The 21,157-nt window shown below is 39.6% G+C and overlaps 1 protein-coding gene across 1 annotated transcript in view; it reads left to right on the top strand.

Moving 5' to 3' along the window:
• Phex (phosphate regulating endopeptidase homolog X-linked) overlaps positions 1-21,157 on the top strand; it is a 243,921-nt gene that overhangs the window by 108,544 nt on the left and 114,220 nt on the right. The window contains exon 12 of the mRNA XM_004631393.2: positions 8,335-8,436. Coding sequence (XP_004631450.1) covers positions 8,335-8,436 — 102 coding nt within the window. The remainder of the gene's footprint in view (positions 1-8,334; positions 8,437-21,157) is intronic.

Here is a 21,157-nt window from a genome sequence, read left to right as displayed (position 1 = left end):
TTTTCTCATTTCTCTCATCTTCATTGTTTAATCTTTAAGTTCAGTTTCTCTGTGTTTTACTACATTTATTATACTTTTCCAGTTTTATTTCTTCTTTCAGGTTCTTACACTAGGGAGCCAATACAATATCTACACAAGTGGGTCTGATTTACTTCGCTTAGTAATATAGTTTCTAGTAGTATCCACTTACCTATGTGTTTGTCTTTATAATTGAGTAATACTACATTGTATAAAAATGCCACATCTTTTTTATCCATTCCTTGGGTGATGGGTGTTTTGATTGTTTCCAAGATTTGACTGTGACAAATTGTGCTGCTATTAATGTGGGTGCACATGGCATTTTTTCAGTTCTTTTGGGAAAATACCCAGAAGGGGAATAGCTGGATTTGAATGGGATTTCCAGTCCTAGTTTTTTGAGGAGCCTCCACGCTGATTCCCATAGTGGTTGTACCAGTCTACATTTCCACCATCAGTAGAGAAGGGCTCCTTTTTTCATCATAGCCTCTCCAACAGTTGTTATTAGTTGATCTTTTTATAATAGGGATTCTTTCTGAGGTGAGATGGTATCTCAATGTTGTTTTAATTTGCATTTCTCAAATGGCCAGTGCTTTGGAACATTTTTTATGCACTTATTTGCCACTTGTATTTCTTTTGAGAAGTGTGTATTAATTTCAGATGCCCATTTTTTTATTTGGTCTTTAAATTTTGGAGGCCTAATTTTTTTGTTGTTTATTCTAAATAGAAGGCCTTTGTCTAAGAGATTATTGATTAATATTTTTCCCAATTTATGCGTTGTCTTTTCACTCTGTTGGTGACTTCTTTTGACATACAGAAAATTCTCAATAAGATGAGATCCCAGTTGTTGATTCTTTGCAGTATTTTCCATGCAATTTGGCTCTTGTTCATGAACTATCTGCCTACTCCTATATGTTCAAGAGTTCCTCCTACTTTCTCTTCCATAACATTTTGTGTTTCTGTTTTAATGTTTAGATCTTTAATCCATTTTGATTTTAGTTTAGTGTGTGGAAATAGACCTGAGCCTACTTTTAGTTTTTGGAATCTGGAGAGCCAGGTTTTCCTCTGCAGATGTTTTGAAAGGAGCAGTTTATACATATTTTTCTTTTTATCCTCCTTTTTACTTTTTAATTTCTTGTAACATTTTTGTTTTATTTTGTTTATTTATTTATTTATTCATTTATTTATTATATTTTAGGGAAGGGTCTATAGGGTGTTCAGGGTCTCACTACTAGATCAGACTCGTAGTGATCCACCTATTTCCAGCCTCCCAGGAGCTGGGATTACAGGTGCACGCCACCATGCCCAGTCTCAATCACCATCTCAGTGTGCCCTGGGAGTGGGGCTGGCATGGGAGGCCTGGGGATCGAGCCCCTGGCTCCTGCGCCTGCTTGCAGGTGCTTTAATCTGCTGAGCTATTTTGCTGGCCCTTTGTTTTATTTTTTAAACCAATTTTCAGGTTTATATCTGGTAACTTAAACAACTAATTTGAAAATAACATCATGTGATACAGCAACAATTGTTGAATTTCTATTACTTTGTTCAATGAAATTTTGTATTGTTTCTATTCCTTTTTTTCTTTTTTACTATTTCTATTCTTTAAAAAGTAAAAAGAAAAAAAGAAGTGATATGCTACACCAGTGTGTTGAAGTGTTTCCTTTATGTTTTGTTCAGGTAGGTTCATAGTTTTAGGTGTTACTTTTATGTCTATGATCAATTTTCAGTTGATTAGCATACAGAGACAGGTCAATTTTTGTCTTATGCATATAGATATCATTTCCCAGCACCATTTATTCAAGAGACTTTCTCTTACACAGTACATGTTTTTGGCATATTTATGGAGAATCCATTGACTGTGGATGTGTGAATTTATTTCTGGTATTTTTATTTTGTTCTATTGATATATGTATCTGCTTTTATGCTAGTCCTGTGCTGTCTTGGTTGCTTAGGCTTTGTAGTATATCTTAACCTCAGGCATTGTTATGCCTGTAGCTTCGTTCATTTTATTTAACATTGTGTTGGATATTTGTGGGTTTTTTTGTGCTTTCATATAAATTTTAGCATTTACTTATAGTTCTGTGGATGATGTTGTCATTATTTTCACAAGGAGTGCATTGGTTCTAGAAATCATTTTGAGTATGCAGATCTTTTTAACAATATTATTTCATATCATGAACATAAGAAACCTTTCCATTTTTTGACATCCTCTTCAATTTCATCAATGTTAAAGAGAAGAAAAAATGGTAAAAAGAACATTAGAAATGATTTCATAATTTCACTAAACAAGATGATAAGAATTCAACAGAGGTTGTTATATTGCACATTGTTGTCTTCAAATTAGTTTTTCAGATTACCAGATATATGCATGCAAAGTTGGTAAAAAATTTAAAAGGAGAGAAAAAATTAATCATTAACTGCTCCTTTTAATAGACCAGCAGAAATCAACAGTACAATTATCCAAGCTATGCTATATATATATCCTTTGAGTGAGAGCCTATTGGCTAAGATTTTTTTTAAGGTGATTTTTTTTTTTTTTGATACTGGAGATCGAACTCAGGACCTTGCACTTACCAGGCAGGTGCTTATGCCACTGAACTATCTCCATGACTTAAAGGTGATTTTTGAAAGCTGCTTCATGGTGTTTCAGGTGTAGGATGTTGCTTCACAGGCTGCTATATGAGAAGAGAGTATGGTGAAGGAGGCTGTCAAGTGGCAGCAGTCTGAGAACTCTTAAGAGAACAGGTTCACTGTACGGATTTTATATATTGGGGTTTTATAATAGATCTCATGGATAAGAGTTCTGATGCTTAAAAGATGTTGGAAACCACTGGTATAAACTGTTGAAATGTCCTCAAATTTTAACATTTTGTTTACAAACTATTCCTCTCGGCATTTTGTATAAGGGAGAGTTGGCTAAATTTCTTTCCAATTCATGGGTTTTCTTTTTACTCTGTTGGTGATTTGTTTTGACATGTAGAAACTTTTGAAAAAGATGAGATCCCAGTTGTTGATTCCTTGAAGTACTCTGTGCAGCTTGCTTTTTCTTCATTAACTCTCTGCCTACCCCTATGTCTTCAAGATTTGTACCTACTTTCTTTTTCAGTAGATGTAGTGTTTCTGTTTTAATATTTAAGTCTACGACTCATTTTGACTTTAGTTTCATGCACGGTGCTAGACCTAGATCTAGTTTTAGTTTTCAGCATGTGGAAAGTGAGTTTTTCCAGCACCATTTATTAAAGAGGCTATTTTTCTTCCAGTGAGCCTGTTTGGTGCTTTTCTCATAGATAAGGTGACTGAATGCGTTTGTAGTTGTGTCTACATCTTCTAATCTGTTCCATTGATCCTCAGACCTGTTTTTTTTTGGCCAGGTCTATGTTAATTTTATCACAGTAGCTTTGTAGTATAATTTCTAGCCAGGATTGTGATGTGCATTCATTTTTTTTATCCTGTAACATTATTGAATTTGTTAATCAGTTCTAATGGTATTTCAGTAGATTCTTTAGATCTTTTTACACATAGTATCATATCACCCGAAAATAGGCATAGTTTGAATTCCTCCCTTTTGGTGTTTTCTCTTGCCAAATAACTCTGGGAAAAACTTAATTGGAGCTTTTGATTAGCACTAAGCCATCAACTTGTATTTACTGAGCATTGCTGTAAGTCAGTATTAGGTATTGAATATGAAATATGAAATCATATCATGTGAAAACATCATGTGAAATATGAAATTATAAAACTAAGTGTGAAATATGAATTATAAAATGAATAAAATTTAAACTTTTAGGATACCTTTTAGTTTACCTTATATATCTATGATCCCATTTCATCTACATTATAGTTTCTGTTCTCAAAGCTTATAGATCTTGTTGGGAAGACCAAAAATACGTACATGGAAAGTTAACTCAACATATCTGAATTGCTCTGATTTTAGGCTTGCTAGAAACTCTAAGAAGATGAAACTGGGTGTAGTGGTGCACGCCTATAATCCCAGAACTTGATAGCCTATAAAGAGGAGGATCACTATGAGTCCGATCTACACAGTGAGATCCTGTAGACCCTGTCCTAAAATAAAAAAAGAAAGAAACTCTAAGAAGGCACTGAAAATATGAGTTTAAATGTTTGGTATTCATGAGTGTGAGGTAGGATTTGAATTGTCTATATAGGAATTCTTTATTGCCAGAGAAAAAAATTTGAAAGAAAGCACCACTGACCATGGGATGAACTGACCTCAAAGCACTATTGGCCTGTGCACCTTCTCATACATTAGACCTTCATGACCATTTATACAAAACAAAAAGCCTTATGTCTGCACAATGGGAAAGGGTAAGGAAAGGGAAAAGAGGAGTGGGAAAGCCAACTTATAATGTACTAAGATAGGAGGATCTTATTGTTTTAAACAAGCCCTGTGTGGAAAGGGAATCCATGCATGTATATATGTATGTGTGACTCTCTAATATCTAGTGTCCAGTGTAGAACACTATGGCTAAAATCTGGGGTGCATAGAATTGTCTCAGTTACTCTTCTCTCATTGCTGGGACAAATACAGACACTCAAAATGAAGGAAGGAAAGATATATTTAGCTTACAATTACTGGAGGTTTCAGTTCATACTCAGCTGGCTCCAAGGCAGACTGGCACATAGAAGAGGACAGCAGTTCATGGCAGTAGAAGGCAGCAAAACAGCAAGAGAAAAAGGGAGGAATAACAGTGACAATGGCAACAGAGAGCAAGTCTATCTCCCTTATGTTACATTTAGGCTATCCGCCCCAGGCTGGGTGTAGCACTCGCAATAATCCCAGCAGCACTTACACTCATAATCCCAGTGGGTCATGAGTTAATCACAAACTCTAGAAGTCTACCCCATGACTGCATGAGGCTTTGCAGGACAACTAGATACAAACAATAACAAGAATGAAAAGGGAGAGCTCACTTTTAAATAATTCAAGCTGAAGAACAGGAAAAACAACTATCATACAATAACCAAATGACTTGTATTTTCTCAGTACTGAACTATAAAGATCTAAGAGAAATAGATATGTATGAAACTTACTTTGTCTGGAGGGGACCTTGCCTTAGATGTGGCAGATTTTGCCACAGTAACCCTTCAGCAATTTTTTAATGTTATATTTAAATCTTTGACTCTAAATACATGTTTTCTATGGATAACCTGATGACTTCTGTTTTAAGTGATTTCTATTAATGCCATATGATGGTTATTTGGGGTGTTAGGTCAAGATGAAGGAATAGGATTTCTACTTTTTACTTTTTGGAATTATGTCATGTTTTTGCTGCTTCAGGGAATGTGACTTGACTGAAGGCAATGTTATTATGTGATGTTGTAGTCTAAAGATAAAAATCAAAACTATTAGTGATTTATCTTCCTAGTTCCAGCATGCTAAAATCATTATTTCATTTCTTTGCATTGACATGGGAACAAATGACATTAATCGCCTTCAAAGATTTCTCTTATTCTTGAATTCTGCTTGGGTAGTTTAGTGCCATTTCACAGAAAATGTTATAAAATAAATTTTAAGAGTCTGAGGAAATGGTGAGGGAGGGAAGGAGGGAGGGAGGGAGGGAGAGAGAGAGAGAGAGAGACTCAATCTAAACTTAAAATGGGTGTTAGGTCAGGGAATTGGTGACAACATCAAAGACCACATAAAGTAACTGAGACTCATGGGAAAGCAAAAAGAAAAGAATTTACTTATGCTTCAACATGAAACACAAGTGAGTACTTTGGGCCTCCCTTTTAATTGGCTCCAAGAGGCATGATTGCAAAGTCACAAGCCAATTAATGAGTCCCAGCTTTTCTACTCATGATCCTGTCTCTAAGGTGAATATAGATTTTGGATCCTATCGTCCCCATTGTCCTCTCAAGGATCACTCACAGCTTTCTTTCTGCCACTTCCTTGTCATTGAATTATTTCTACCAGTTCTGAAACACAAGTATCTTGCCTGTTCAGGAGCAATTACAGAAATAGAAGCAGCAGCAGCAGCAAACATGGGCACAAACTCCAAACCTACAAAATCTCCCTTAACTCCATGTTAACCCATCACCTATCTTTGCTTGATTTCATTCACAGCCAAATTCTCAGTTAGGCTGTAGAGATTTGTTGTTTGCTTCCCATGGATTGCATGTCCCACCATGGTCTGACTTCTATCCGCAGTCTTCTTTCTTTTCCAGCATCCTCAGGCTTAGAGAATAGCAGCAACCATTCCACAAAGTAGCTTGCACCTAATACCTAGGAATTAATCTGCTTCTCTGTGCTTCCCTCATTTCTCCACACACAATTAATCACCTGGTTCCATTCATTTGGTCACTAAATCTCTCCAATCAATCTACCTGTTTCTTTCTATTCTCATTACCCCTCCCTAATTTGGGAGGCTATTAGTTCTCTGTGTACATGCAGGTAAGGCTGGTGGTTGTGTGCTGTTATAGAATGAGTTCGTACTTAGGGACAGTGATGACCACATAGGGGAAAGATCCACTCCCTGGAGATTTTCTCAGCATATTCACACTTCAGTAGATTTTTCTGTTTCAAATGGTGACATCTGCATCTTTCAGTTGGTTCCCATCCACTTCCCTGGCATTTTCCTTTGATTTATGCAGGATACCTCTGCTACTTCTAGAAGCTCTGAAATCAGTAGTCACTTTAGCTCTGTACTTAGGGTCTGGCTCTGAGCTAGATTAGCTCTATGAGGCTGGAGATATCAGCAACTGTTGATATATTTATTTGTAGAATAGATCGATTCCCCTGGCCCAGTAGGCCTTACTCCTGGTTGAACATCACAATCACCTGGGGAGGGATTAAATACCCAGTGATCAGGCTGAGCATGAGAACAGCAACCCAGTTTCCCTATGCCAAGGCCTCAGGTTATTAATTTTTAGGGTTTTTTTGGGTCAGGATACTTGAAAGCTTCCACAAAGATCCCCATGTGCCATTGACTTAATGATGTTTGAAGAACCTTCGTTCTACCATTTTCTGTTTTTATTGTGCCCTAAACCCAAATTCAGGATTCTTTTCTTTTAATGTTTTTACTAAGTTGGGAAGAAATAGCTGTGAAGCTCCCCCACCCCCTTCCATCTGCTGTTTGTTCTTATTTACATACGATGGAACCAAGCCCACTGATTTACAGCTCTGGTTCCCTTACAACTGTTATTGAACTGAAAACAGCAGAAAACTTATTAAACAGAAAAAAAAATTATTTTGAGCTTTGTGCTGTCAATTCCTTATAGAACAAAGGAAACATTTAGATTTTTATGCTTGCGAAAGTAATATTTAAAATTGAGCTATAACCTCGTAATTGAAAATTTAAATTTAGTTCTGTAGCCAGACCCCATCTTGTATTCATTCTTAGGCATTCCATTAAGGAAAGCAAGGCATCTCTGTAGGAGGACGGGGTTTCCAGAGTTTGCACCTGTGAACATTGGGGCCTCCTCACTGCTGAGAGTGGCTTTTTTTTTTCGGAACCAGGGATTGAACCCAGGCCCTTGCACTTGCCAGGGAAGTGCTTATTCTACTGAGCCATGTCCCCAACCCTGAGAGTGGCTTTTGAAGCTGAGAACCATTCTCTTTTCCCCAGTCCTTTCTACTGGCAGCAAAGCCAGGGCAAATCTGATGTCAAGGTGGATGTGGCCCCACTCTTTAAACCCTAGGGTATGAATGAACCTTTCAGAAGACATCCTTTCTGTAAGGCTCCTTTTGGACCACCCCTTCTAGAGTAACAAGACTTTGCTGCGCTGAAAGGAGTAGAAAGGAATGTAGAAAAATGATAGAGAATAGCCAAATATTTGTTGTGACCACTGCCACTAACTTGGAAAAGATTTGGGGTCTTGGCATAAATCTGATGAATGCTGCTAAAGGCCCTTTGAGATGCTGGCTCCCCTCCCTGTTTCTCTGCTACTAGTATCTTCCTCAAATGTTCCTTAGCTTTCTTCTTCAATACCTATTTGAAATACACAATCCATGCATTTGCTTGTCTCTCCCAAGTGTTTTTCAGAGTAATGAATTTGGTTACTACTTTGACAAAGGTTAATTTAGTAGTCATGGACAGGTGAATTACCCATTAGTCATGACCTATAGTGAATTCTTTACCATACAGTCCTTTTAAAAGTAAGCCCTCAAGTTATTCTCATGGAAAAAATGGTTAGTTATAGCATGTTGTAGAACATGTGTCACCCGAGCATGGCGTCAAGGTGAAAGAACCTCTTTCTCGTAATATTAAGCACTGAACTATTTCTCATGTAAGCTGATTTGTGTCTAGAAAGCACTGTCTGAGGTTTTTTAATTTGATGCTGTCTCTTGATATTTTCTTGTAGATGGAGGAACTGATTGAAGGCGTTCGCTGGGCCTTCATTGACATGCTGGAGAAAGAAAATGAGTGGATGGATGCAGGGACAAAAAGGAAAGCCAAAGAAAAGGTAAGGATTCCTTTTGATTAAAAAACCACAACGTTTGATTTAATGCTTTTGCTTGCTTGACATTGACTATGTAGGTGATTTTTATGTTGACTGATTTGTTGGCTTTGAATGACCTTAACACTGACTGTGTGTTTTGGATGAACACATAGATTTCGTCACTAGAGGTAGGAGAGAATAAGAATAGACTTTTTCTTTCTCTGACTGCATTTTCAAATGCTATGCGATTGAGACTTCCCTTCTCTCCTAATTTTTGTCTGCAAGAGCCACATGGTTTTCTGCCTACCGAGTTCTGCCACAAACCATCATCGGATATGGCAGAATGCAGAACAGTAGGGAGCCATCGGTAGCAGCTGGCAGAAGAGCCCTCAAGATGTAACGAAGAAGAAAGCCTCACACTGACTATGTGTCCTTCTCTGTGCATGACGTCCTGAGGCAAATCCTTTCCCATGCCCGAGCAAATCTTCTCGTAACCCATCATTTTGCACCAGTGAGCCAAAGAACATGCTTATAAACTGCAGACCAGTGAGAGTGCGCTGTGTAGGAATCAAAAATACTTCTTAATAGATGTGGACATGTGCTTGGCACTGTCAGATTTGTGCCAAGAAAAGGGAGCAAATGAGGGAATTATTAACAGCTGTGTTGTTTAGCCTGCACCTATCTTGAATTCTTAGTACTCTTTTTAAAATTTTTTTTCCCATAATTTTATTGAGAGACATATAGCAATAGACAGTTTCCAATCCAGTTGGTAGGACAGTTTCAATAATTAACACATTGCATACATTCTTGCTAGTGGTTAATTGCTGTACAAGATGCAGACATGATATCCTATTTACAAACACTATTAGAACAAATCCCTCTATTCATTAAGAGAATGTAAGGAGCTGGAGCTTAAGTGGGTAGGGCACAGGGGCACCTCCTTCACCCTCTCCATGGATGCCATCTGCAGCTTGGAGATTGCCATATTAAGAGCACCTCTGCTTTAGAGAGGTGTTTTGAAACCTTCCTGATGCTAACAATCACTTGGCTTGTGTGACTATCCTCTAGCTTTTTGGGGCCCTCTCCAGTTGGGCCGGCTTTAGTAATCACAAATGAGCATTTGTGATCTTAGCCTGTTAGCATTAGAAGACCTAGGGAACTCTATGTAGTCATACTGACTCAAGCTTAGCACAGATATTTTCAAAGTATTCTTTTTGTGTGTGGTGATCAGGATGGAATTCAGGGCCTTGCATATTTGAGGCATCCACTCCACTGCTGAGTCCCAGCTCCAGCCCTGAGCACAAACACCTGTGCTTTATGGGCAAGAAGCAAAGGGAGGGCCTCATTCTGGGAAGGCCTTGTTGAAACCTGAATGTGCAAAAGTTTAACAAGGGTATTTTTCTAGAGCCTTATTACTTCATGGATGGATAGACCTTGTCATAGAAATTTTTGTCAATAAATCTGAAAAAGCTATTCAGGGTTGCAGTGAAGAAAGAATTTGGGCGGTGGGAGAAGGTGGGGAGTGGTGGAGGCAGACAAAAAGTATGTTTGGTTCCTTTCTCCCCTCCAAGATCTATCAGCTGTTAAAAGTCTTATAAAGCAGAAGCTGATGAAGATAGGAACACACAGGCTGGGAGGATAGGAAGCTCGCCTGACAGTAGGCGGCGAAACGTTCAGTACCAACATAGGGTATTGGTTTTTGGGGGCACCATGTGGTTTGCACTGGGCAGCTGAGCCCTCAGCATGTTAGCCAGCCTTTATCTCAGCTTGACTGAGGGCTACATTTATGAATTAGTGCCAGACCACTGGAGTCGGGTGTAGGTAGACTGTGAGGGTTTGTGTTTATGTTATGAATGGATAGACACGAGAAGGATGTCCTGGGGAGTGTGGTCATCTGTTTTTGAAGTAGATGTTGAGATTGCTTCAGGGAGATATTCCAGGTTGCATTAGGGAGTGGATGTCTCGCGGGTGTGCCTTCTAGACACAAGGCCCACGGGTCCTTCTTGAAGAAATATTCTCAGTCCTATCATTAGACATGCTTCTGCTGCGCTCTGAGTTGATTTGAGGTCTTATATTTTATTTCAGTGAGAGCTGTCAGTTTTTCTCCTAACAGCACTCTTTGAACACTTGGCTTTCTTTGAGCTGAGTTCAATCTGCCAGAACTCCACTAGTTCCTCAACAGGTACAAGTATCAAAGGCAATTGTTCTACTGGATCTCACAAGGCTCTTCAAGCATATCTTGTATTTAAGAGTTCACAGGAGTTCTTTTAATGAAAGGCTAGAAACATAAATGTCCAAGAATTTTCAGCAGTCCTTGGAGGCAGGTTCCTTCTTGGTCCCAGAAAAATGATTCCCCCCCCCCAATTAAATGAAGTTGCAGTTCTTGGAATGACCTCTGGGTGGAGCTCATAGTACTCACAAAGAGCACAGTAAACTGCTTTTATGCAGCTTTGTACTCCGGGGCTGTTTTTTGCAAAATTATATGCATTTTTCTCGCCTTTTTTCTCTGCTGTCCTCAATTTGATTGCCTTTTAATAGTCAACAAGAAAGGAGAGTCTCTGCTTAATAATTCCTTGAATCTGAGATGGAAATCTCTGACTATTTTAGGGCTTTGCCTTTCTGATATAGAATAGCCCTTGCATTAAGAAAGGATTTGCCTGCATTTGAAGTGGAGGTGAGTAATTTGCCTTCCCTTCCTGGTATGACTTGGCACTGTTCTTTGGGCATGTGTTGTATGCGGTATATCACCCAGGCGGAAGATTTCTCATCAATAATAGCGCCCACACTGGGCCAATGCTGAGTCACTTGGCAACCCATTGGGAAAGCTGAAAAAAATGTTCCCGATTTGCAGGGGGATGAAGCTTTTCTTTCCCTCACCACGAAGCCCAGAACTGCAGCTAATTGAAGTGCTTCCTAAATGAAAGGTGTTGACCTCGGCTTTCTATAGTGACCGACCTCCTGAGCCCAGCGGTCCAGATACTCTGGGTTCGGGTCTGAGGCCTAACTCTTTGGCTTCGTGACAGTGACCCGATCTCCAAATGGAACTGTGTGGATGTGGCTTTGTTATGCTCTTTGCTAGAGGTGATCACTATAAAAGACAAATGAGGATGTCTCTGCTTCCGTGAAGGGTAAATCTGTTATTTCTGTCTCCTTGCTTTTTCCCGCTCATCCCTTAAGAAGTCCGGAGCGCTTTTGCATTGTGGAACCTATGGTATAGGTTTAAGGGGAAAATTTGATATTATGAAATAACTACCAATTTCAGTTTAGGATTCCATGTCCCCTGTAAGCATATGCTCTTAAAGTAAGCAAACGGCAAAGGATGGGAGGCTTGTTATTTTTCTGGTTATCACAGCCACTGAATGAGTGAAAAGCAAAGGATGTGGGAGGTGGGGGTCTCGTGGAGGAGTCATCCTTTCCAGAACACAAAAAGAGGCTCTCAAGGTCACTGCATGAGGCCAGGCAGAGAGGGACTTAGTGCTGCCTTTGGTGCGCCAGAGCAGGAGGAGCAGCTTTCTTCCCCAGATCAATGTAGCTGTGTAGTCTAAAGTGAGATCCCTTCGGAAAGATTTGCTTGTGGTCTTTGCCCTTGGCACCTACGCCTGTCAGGCCACACCCAGAGAAGAGTACCAGGACGGAACTTACTGAGAGGAAGAAGGCCTCTGGGATGGCTGCGAGGGAGTAGTAGCTTAGCCCTGGCCACAGCGGGTAAGGAGAAGTGCATTGTATGTTCCCAGCTCCATATCCAGGCGACTCCCACACGCCAGCTTTGAGGCAAGTGGGAGGAGTTCTCTTGCAGTGGGCAAAACAGAAGTGTAGCTCACCTCCTTGCCTTTGGCTCTAAGCTCTGCCAGTCTTAGGCTTGAATTTCCTCCCGGTGTGCAGTCTGTACCCACCAGCCAGTGCCCTGCCTGCAGCCAGAGCTGAGCTAGATGATCCCTAAGGGATGGCTGTGCAACAGCCGCAGCAGACCTGGGCAGCTGCTGAGGTGCAACTCCTCACTGCCATCAACTTGGCCACTTCTAACCTCTAGGGGAGGGATTATATTCTCCTGGTAATTCCAGTGCTCTACAAAGCTTGGGAACCACTGTCCTTGTCTTCACCATGTCACTGCACATCTGTCTGACTTCAGACTACAGGCTCTTGCATTTTGTCCCAGGATTTTCTCTTCCTGCTGGGTTGCTCTTGTGGGAAGGTAGGATTCCCACACCGTCCTTGCAGCCCTCAGCCAACCGTGGATGAGAGTTGGGACACAGATGTCTCAGCTCTCTCATCTTCTTATGTGCTCTACATGAGTTCCTGGGGCTTCCCCAGTGGGCTGGAGCTGCTTGGCAAAACACCCTTTATTGATTTCTTTCCTTTTTCCTTGGACTTCGCCAAGCCCTCCCAAATGAACTGCATGTACTTGGATACTTGTCTCAGGGTTGGCTTCTAGAGGGATACACAGAGCCCCTCGGTTATGCTCTCTTCCCATACTTCTTTTCCTTTAAGGCCACAAATACTGCATTTCATTGCATCTGGATCCTAGCACAATTTCAGCAGCAAATTCAATTCCACAAACATTTGCAGCACATTGGCAACATGCCAGGGCCTGGGTGAGGAGCTGCAGATTCTGACTAGGGACCGATCAGTGTGTCTTTCTTCTGCAGGATCTTTCAGACTCCTGGGGTGGCACAGGAGTACCTTAGATGCAATGTCATGCATGTGAGGTGGATGGATTAATGTCAAAGATGCAAAATGAGCCTGAGAGTCTAGGCGATGGGGCTTCTGAGGAGCCCTGCCTGGGAATCTCTTGCTTGAGGAGTACCCACCTGTCCCTCCTTCTCTTCCTCTGTCCTGTCCCAGGCCCTATCATGGCTCATGTTCTTACTGCCTATGGGGAAGACTTCCTCTGGGCTCTTCTTAACTTGGTAAGCCAAAAGCTTTGCAACTGAGCATCCAGCAGTCCCTTTTCCTTTGATCCGTTCATGCCTGTGACATCACATTCAAGGCTTCATTTTAAATTGGCATGGGGAAGAAAGGGAGGAGTTTTTGTCAAAGCATCTCCTATCCCTCTGTGTTACATATTCCAGCAGGTTTGCAGAGCATCCTGCTTCCTGTGTCCCTTCAGTGTGCACCAGGGACACTGAAAGCCAAGCAGCCTTGAAACTGCTTCTTGTTCTGCCTTCTGGGTGACAACATGTGGAGCTTGTGCTTGCTTTCAGGCTTCATGTATGTATCTCACAGGCTCTGTCTTACACACATGTAGGCCGAGGTAGTGGCCTCCATACTTCCTTTTCCTTTCTCTCATTGTTTTCCACAGGAAGTACAGAATAGAGGCTAGGAGTACAGACTGCAGAAAGGTGGCCTTGGTTTGTAGCCAGCTTCTATACTCATCAGCTGCATTGACCCATTGGAAATTACTTACCCTCTCTCACCTTCAGTTTTCCAATCTGTAAGATGGGGAGATCATTACCTTCTCAGTAGTTTGTTATTCTGAAGTACTTGGAACAATGCTTGGAGCCTGAGAAATGCTCTCAACATTGTCAGTGGCTTCTGCTAAACTGCTGTCCTGTAACAGCAAGAGCACTTTGGATACGCTGGCTGGTGGAAGGAGGAATGCGGTTTCACTTGGTACATTTGGTCCATTGAGCTTTCCTGTTGGTCAGGAAGGTAACTATCCTAAGTGTGGGGTCCCAGAGCCCACCTCACTTCTCAGATGTTCCACCTCCCAATATGGCCCCTCCCCCTTGCAGGGGACACCATAGGGAGCAGCCCCTGCAGAGAGATAATTATTTTATCTCAGTTGAGTTTGGACTTCCAGCATTTGAACAAATTCACTATTGTCTTGGTGGAAAATATATTTTAAACACAAAATCAAATATCTGATGTAAGTAGAAGTTTGATGCTTATATTTACCAAAGGCATATTCCATCTGATATCTCACTGGAGTGAGTCTCATTGAGTTCCCATGTTTCAGGGTCTCAGGTAAATGTTGCTATGGGAGATGCTTTAAGTCATTCATTATCACACTTATATGGAGGTAAGCGGCACCAGGAGGGCTTCTTAAAACAAAAATTGCTGGCCTCACCTTGGTTTGGTGTTATTGATATAGTGGGTCTCAGATAGGGCCCCCAATTTGCATTTGTTCTTTGTTTATGTGGTCCTAGAGAGAGAATGCAGCAGGGGCCTTGAGCATGCTTGGTAAATCTCCACCACTGGGCTGTGCCCACAGTCTGGGTGTATGCTTTTCTGCCAACGCTTCAGTTGCTGCTGCTGTTGCTGCTGGGAGGGAGCACACCAGGAGAATACTAGCTGATTACATGTGAAATACCTGTGATGCCAAGTCTGTGTGGAAAGTACTGGCTAGCATCTTCGGAGTGCTTGCTTTTTCTTGCTCGTCGGTGTCCTTGTTTACCATTTCCCAGGTGAGGGCCCTGAGTGACTGTGAGGCATCGAGAATGCAGTCGGGCCACGTAGTCTGCTTATTGCTCCATTGGCCAAAAAGTTCATCAGGATAGAGAGCTGAAGGCTCTTTCTCAGCGACTTCTGCCCCTGACTCCCTGTGTGTCTTCAAGAACTATGTCAAATAAGATTTCCACATAAAGACCCCGATACTTAATCTGTGAAGATACCTCAGTGCTTTTTTGTTTCAGATGAAACATTTCTAATGTTCTTCCTGTAAAATAAGTGCACATTAGATGCCAGGCTGGATGTCCTACATGCTTCACAAATATTAACTATCTCAACACCATAATAGCCATGAGGGAGGTACAGTTATTTCTTTTTACAGATAAAGAAACTGAATCACAGATGGGGCAAGCAAACTTGCCCAGGGGCATGCAGCTAGTAGGTGGAAGAGCTGGGATTCCAACACCTGGCAGGCTGGTTTCATAGTCTTTCATCCCTAATGCCAGTGCAGTTCTGACTGTGGTCCTCAGATCAATGACAATGGTATCATCTAGAAGCCAGCTGGAAATGCAAATCCTTGAGTCCACCCCAGATCTACAAAAGCTCCTGGAAGGGACCTAGGAATCTGCATTTCAGTTGGCCCGCCGTGTGATTGCACTGCAGGGAAAGGGCGAGGACCAGTGTTCTATGCTGGCTTCTGACGCCTCATCCTGCTGCCTGTTTTCTACTTTCAACATATTTTTAAAGCTCAAATTCAAGGCTGAACACAATATTCTAGATATCGTCCAGCTCATGCAGCACAATGGGAATATTATTCTTGCCTTTGTTTTGCATATAAATTATATTAAGAATTCCGAAGTTGATATTATGGCTATCTTTTCCCCTCAGCCATGCATGTCGTTATTGGCTCATAACGAGTTTACAGACAGTTAATTTCTAGGTCTTTTTTTCTGCCTTTAATCTCACAGGAACTGTTGTTAAGCCCTGTTGCTCCAGTCCTAAAATTGACATTAAAAAAAAAAACCCTCATCCCAAAATGTCACATTTCTTCTTATTAAAATCCATTTAGCTGTTTTTGTTCATGGTTCTGGCTTTAAGAAAAACATTGCTGAATCTTCTCCTTGCCTATTATTTTTGTTATAAAAATGTATGCTCATTACAGGAAATCTGGAAACTAAAGTGCAGAAGTAGAAAGAAAAAATATCATTGCTAATTCTATCACCCAAACATAACCACTGGTAACATTTTGGTATATTACTTTGATTTTTTTTAGTATACATAGGCTTTAAAAGGCATTCTTGAATAATGCTGCGCATGAACATCTGATTCCTTTTTTTGTTGGCCATATTGTGTTTCTTCTATTGACTACTTTTGTAAAATAATAGTCACTATTATTACATATTCTTTTAATAGCTGGCCAGAAGATCACTTAAACATTTCTCTGTAATTGAGTATCTGTTATAGATAATGCTATGATAAGCATGTTTGCACAATGCTTTTTCCTCAAATTTTAGAAATAATTCCTTAGAATGACAAGTCAGATGACCTTTTAAAATTGCATCTGTCACATAGTGTATCAAGTACTTTTTCCACTTCTGTGTCATTCACAATTGGATGCATTTGCCTTTTGCTTTTACTGCTTTTCTGGGTTATTATTGGGCACATTCGCAGGGTAGAACGGCAATCATCCCATTTGTTCAGTGTTTGCAGACTCTCAGACTCATCCACTGAACAAAAATATTCCTAGAAAAACTGCTTTGTGGCAGGTCTCCTCTTGGCTAATAATCATTTCATTAATCAATAGATTTTCAGTTCAATTATTCTGCTTTGGACTACCTTGGAGAAACTGTTGTCCAGTTTCTCCATTTTGCCTGGATGGAGATCTTGATATATCTAACAATGCTTTACTACTCTCCAGTTACACTCTATGTAGGGCCTTCCTTACATTCTGTTAAAGGGGAAACCTGAGGAAAGGGCAAATTTTCTTTGGGTCTCCCTCCTATCTAAGTCCCTGCACATGCTATCATGCAGACGGTGTCATTCTATGGGGGTATAGCCGGCCTTACAGACAACTAAACCCAAAGTCTTTCTTGCCTTCTTTGGACTTCTAGTAGTGCATTGTTTGTTTATAACCCAAGAACTGTCCTTCACTAGTGATTGAATTGAAGTGACTCCACAAAGGGAAGAACTATGTCTGACTGTTCTTAAATTCTCAGACTCCAACATGGACTTGTCATTCTATTCTTTGGCCACTGGGAAGACCATAGTAAGAAGCAGGACCCCAGCAAGCACCAGCTCTGGGCTCCAAAGATGTGCCTCAGTTTCCTCATCCATAAAATGGGAATGAATACAGTACCATTTTTACCAATTTGTTGTAGAGGATTAAACAAGTAATGTATCCCCAATAGCTAATAGAGACTAAATTCTGGATATTAGCAAGCTGGCATGTTCTTGTTTTCCAAGTTTTCTCTTATTTCCTCTTCATCAAATAACACAGTGAATGCTCTATTGTAGCCTCTTAAAATTGGTACTAAAAAGGCTCTCTCAATTACAAATTTATTTGAGGAGGAAGCACTAATTCTATGGACTTTGCTTTTGCTTATTATTTAAAGACATTGTATAAGTGTTTCAAAGATATACCCAAAAATATTCATAATGCATCAATATTTTCCCAATACCTAGACTTGACACATAGTATGAGTTTGCCATTCAGACTGTGTACTCCCCACCCTCACCTGTTTTTATGCTTGAGAACAGTCTTAGTTACCTTTCCTTTAACTGATGCAAAATACCCAACACCAAAAGTTGAAGGAGGAAAGGTTTATTTTAGCTCACAGTTTGTAGAGGTTTCAGGCCATAGTCAGCTAGCTCCAACGCAGGGTGGCATGACAGAGGGAATCACAAGGAGAAATAGTACATGGAAAGCGGACAGGAGACAGAAAAGTAGCAAACAGTAGCAGCAGCAGCAGCAGCAGCAGCAGCAGCAGCAGCAGCAGCAGCAGCATTCTGTCTCTTCCTTTTATCCCTTCCAAGCTACTTGCCCTTTGCTTGGTACTATCTACACCCAGGTTGGGCCTTCCTATGCCAAAGCAACCAGTGGATGAATTTAGCAATTACATGGCATTGATCCCAGCATCAACACATGCTATATCCAGCCACTTCTGAAAAACCCCACCTATGACTGTATGACCCTTTGGGGACACACCTAGATAAGAGCTATAACAAGAATATTAAAGTTCATTCCTTCTGTGACAGTACAGGGATCATTTTATTATAAATATTTCATTATGTATCTCCAACTTTTGAAAACTAACCACAATTCTATTAATATACTTAACAATGTTAGTAATAATTCCCCATTAATTAGTTCTGTGCAATTTTCTATAATTATCTCAAAGTTTGACTCTTTTTATAAAGAGTTTGTTCCAGTCCATGTTCAAAGTCTATATGCTGAATTAACAGATGGATCTTTTAAGACTAAATTTTTTGGGCTAACCAAATAGTTCAGCAGATTAAAGTACTTTCAAGCAGGCACCGGGGCTGGGGTTAAATCCATGGGCCTGCTATGCTGACCCTGCCCCCAGGGTGTGCTGAGACAGCAATTGAGAATGGGCATGGTGGCACACACCTGTAAACCCAGCACTTGGGAGGCTGAAAACAGGAGAATCACTATGAGTCCGATCTGTGTAGTGAGACCCTGTAGACTATGCACCCTGTAGACCCTGTACTACATACATAAAAAGAAAGACTAAATTTTTTAACACTACTTCCCCTAATTCTTATAAATTAAGTTTGTTAAAGAAAATTGAGTTATTTGGTGGAATTTTCAATAGTGTTTTTTGGCTGACCATATCCCAATAGTTTAACATGCTCTTTTCTCCATTATATTTTCTGTAAACTGGTAGTTCAATCTAGAGCTTGGATTATATTGAGGTTTGGCACAAAGACTTCCTAAGTGATGCTTTATGCTTCCTGTTGTGGTTTATTAACAGGTACAGGATGCCAGGTTGTCCCACTTGCAATGGTGGCCTGTGAGTTCAGGTATTACCATCCTGATCCTATTAGTTGAACTTTCCCACCAACCCTTCACCTCATACTATAGTCCTCTTTATTGACAGTGCATTAGAAACGTCTGAGGAGTTTGAAAATTCCTGTTGCTTAGACCATCCCCCAGATCAAGTGTACAAGGATTTCTGGGAATGGGGCAGAGGCATCAACATTTTCTAAAGTTACTTTGAAGATACAACTGTGAAACAGAGTTGAGAAGCACTGACTTACTGTTACTATTATGTATGTACATGATTCTGTTTAAATTGGCAATTTTAAGTTCTGTCATTCTTTTTACATTTATTAGCTGGAATCTTTCTACAAAAAAAGATTTTCCCTCATTAGCCACTGGATCACACTGACATATAGTCATATAGGAAAGGCAGCATAAATATCTATCTTTGTCTTCATTAATTTTTACAAGTTGGTACCCTGGATCCTTCAGAGGTATCAAAGCAAATTTTTCCAGTGTCATTATAAACTCAGAGATTTTTATGTATTTGATATGTTTAAATTCATTACAATGATTATTCTTTTTGAAGCTAAAATTGTTTCATCTTGCCCAACTTGTGACTCTTCCTTTAGGGAATTTTGACATGATCTCAGTTGCTTTTGACAATGTCTTTGCTTTCTGGCGTGACAATGTATCCTCTTTAATGTTTGATTTTCATTTAATCCCAAACTCTTTTGAACAGTTTATAAATCATTGCCTCAATCAATTCTTGATTTTTTTAATGGGAGAAGGACTGTATTAATTTTAAATATGGAGCTTCAGTAATAAATTTATAAAACTATTTGTTATGGGTTAATGTGAATTCTCTTTTTAAAGAGGCACTATCTCATATTGATGGATATATATATATAATATAATATACTATAATTTATATGTACATATATTATATTTTTAAAAAATTCATGCAATGTTGCATTTTTTTCTTTTCGTGATGTTCTATTCTTAATATTGATCATCAGGACTATATATATATAAAGGTATAATGTAAAAAAATTAAAAAGTAATATTTGTGTCAAGGAATATATTTAATTTGAAATACGTGGAACAATGGGCCTATATTAAAAGATGAAACTTAGAATAGTGAATACTTTAAACTTTTAACAATATCAGGTAAACAAGCAGTAGCAGCTTAAACATGTATCTCAAAAGTGTTTAAGTTTTCTAAGTGTGTACTTGGGTTGAGGAACTGGTTGGTTGTAGGACTTTGTAAGTGGCTGGGAACATTTCAGAAGTTCAAAAGAAAGTGATGCTTTCTAAGAGCTATGGAGAATATGTATTACTTTTATCTGTGGGATGTGTAAGAGAGGTTTACTGTTAGTCTTTTCCAGGTCCAAATTAAGACTGAATATGTGAGGAATTCATTTACAAATACATATTTAGTTAGGTTTACTAAAATGAATCAGTTTTGGTATTTAATTTGACCAGAAGGAGTCCATTAAGAATATTTGAGTTTTCTGTATAGATTTTGTGATGCTCCTTCCCTTCAGCCCAGGATGAAACTAATAGCCACTGTGCGTCTGCTTATCTGCTATCTCCGAGGCCGTGTCTGCTGCTGTCAGCTGCTCCCTTGTTATCTGGCTGCTGGTCCTGCTCAGTCAGTTGTACAGGAATGTCAGTTCCATTAATAACCTGAGGGCCAGACAGGCACATAGTGAAAAAATGGGTGAAGAGAGAAAAAATTGTATTTAACCCAGTGTTCTGAGTTGTCATTTTCTAGACTCTAGCAAAGCTGGGTAAAGCAGGCTGAAGGCATGACAGCAAATCTATTTCTAACAGAACCCACATGTGAACTGGAGAGTCTGATACTAAGAAAATAAAGATTCAAAGAACCTGGAGGAAAAAAGGTCAAGATCTGAGTTGGAAAGGCTAGAGAAAGAAATTCTAAGATGAGATGATATAATCAAAGTATTCTAATACTGATAATCAGAATGTCACTGATGATACTGCAAAAATGAGGGCATTTTTATACACTCTCTCTAAAGCAAAATGTACTTAATGAAAAGTAATAGTATCTAAAATCATTTTTTAAATAGAATACAGTTTTATAATTGCATCTCTTCACACTATATGTGTAATTTCTTTTTCTTTTTTTTGTTTTTTCCCCATAATTTTATTGAAAAACAAATAGCAATTAGAGAGTTTCAAACCAAATTGATAGGACAGTTTCAATAATTAACACATTACACACTGTCTTCCTACTGGTTAATTGCTGTACAAGATGCGGACTTGATATCCTATTTACAAATACCATTAGAACAAATCCCTCTATTCATTAAGAGAATGTAACTATATATCTAT

The sequence above is a fragment of the Octodon degus genome, unplaced genomic scaffold (assembly GCF_000260255.1).
Source record: "Octodon degus isolate 3935 unplaced genomic scaffold, OctDeg1.0 scaffold00041, whole genome shotgun sequence".
NCBI classification, from domain to species: Eukaryota; Metazoa; Chordata; class Mammalia; order Rodentia; family Octodontidae; genus Octodon; species Octodon degus.
Note: the sequence above shows the minus strand (reverse complement) of the source record. Positions and strands in the feature narration are given on the sequence as shown.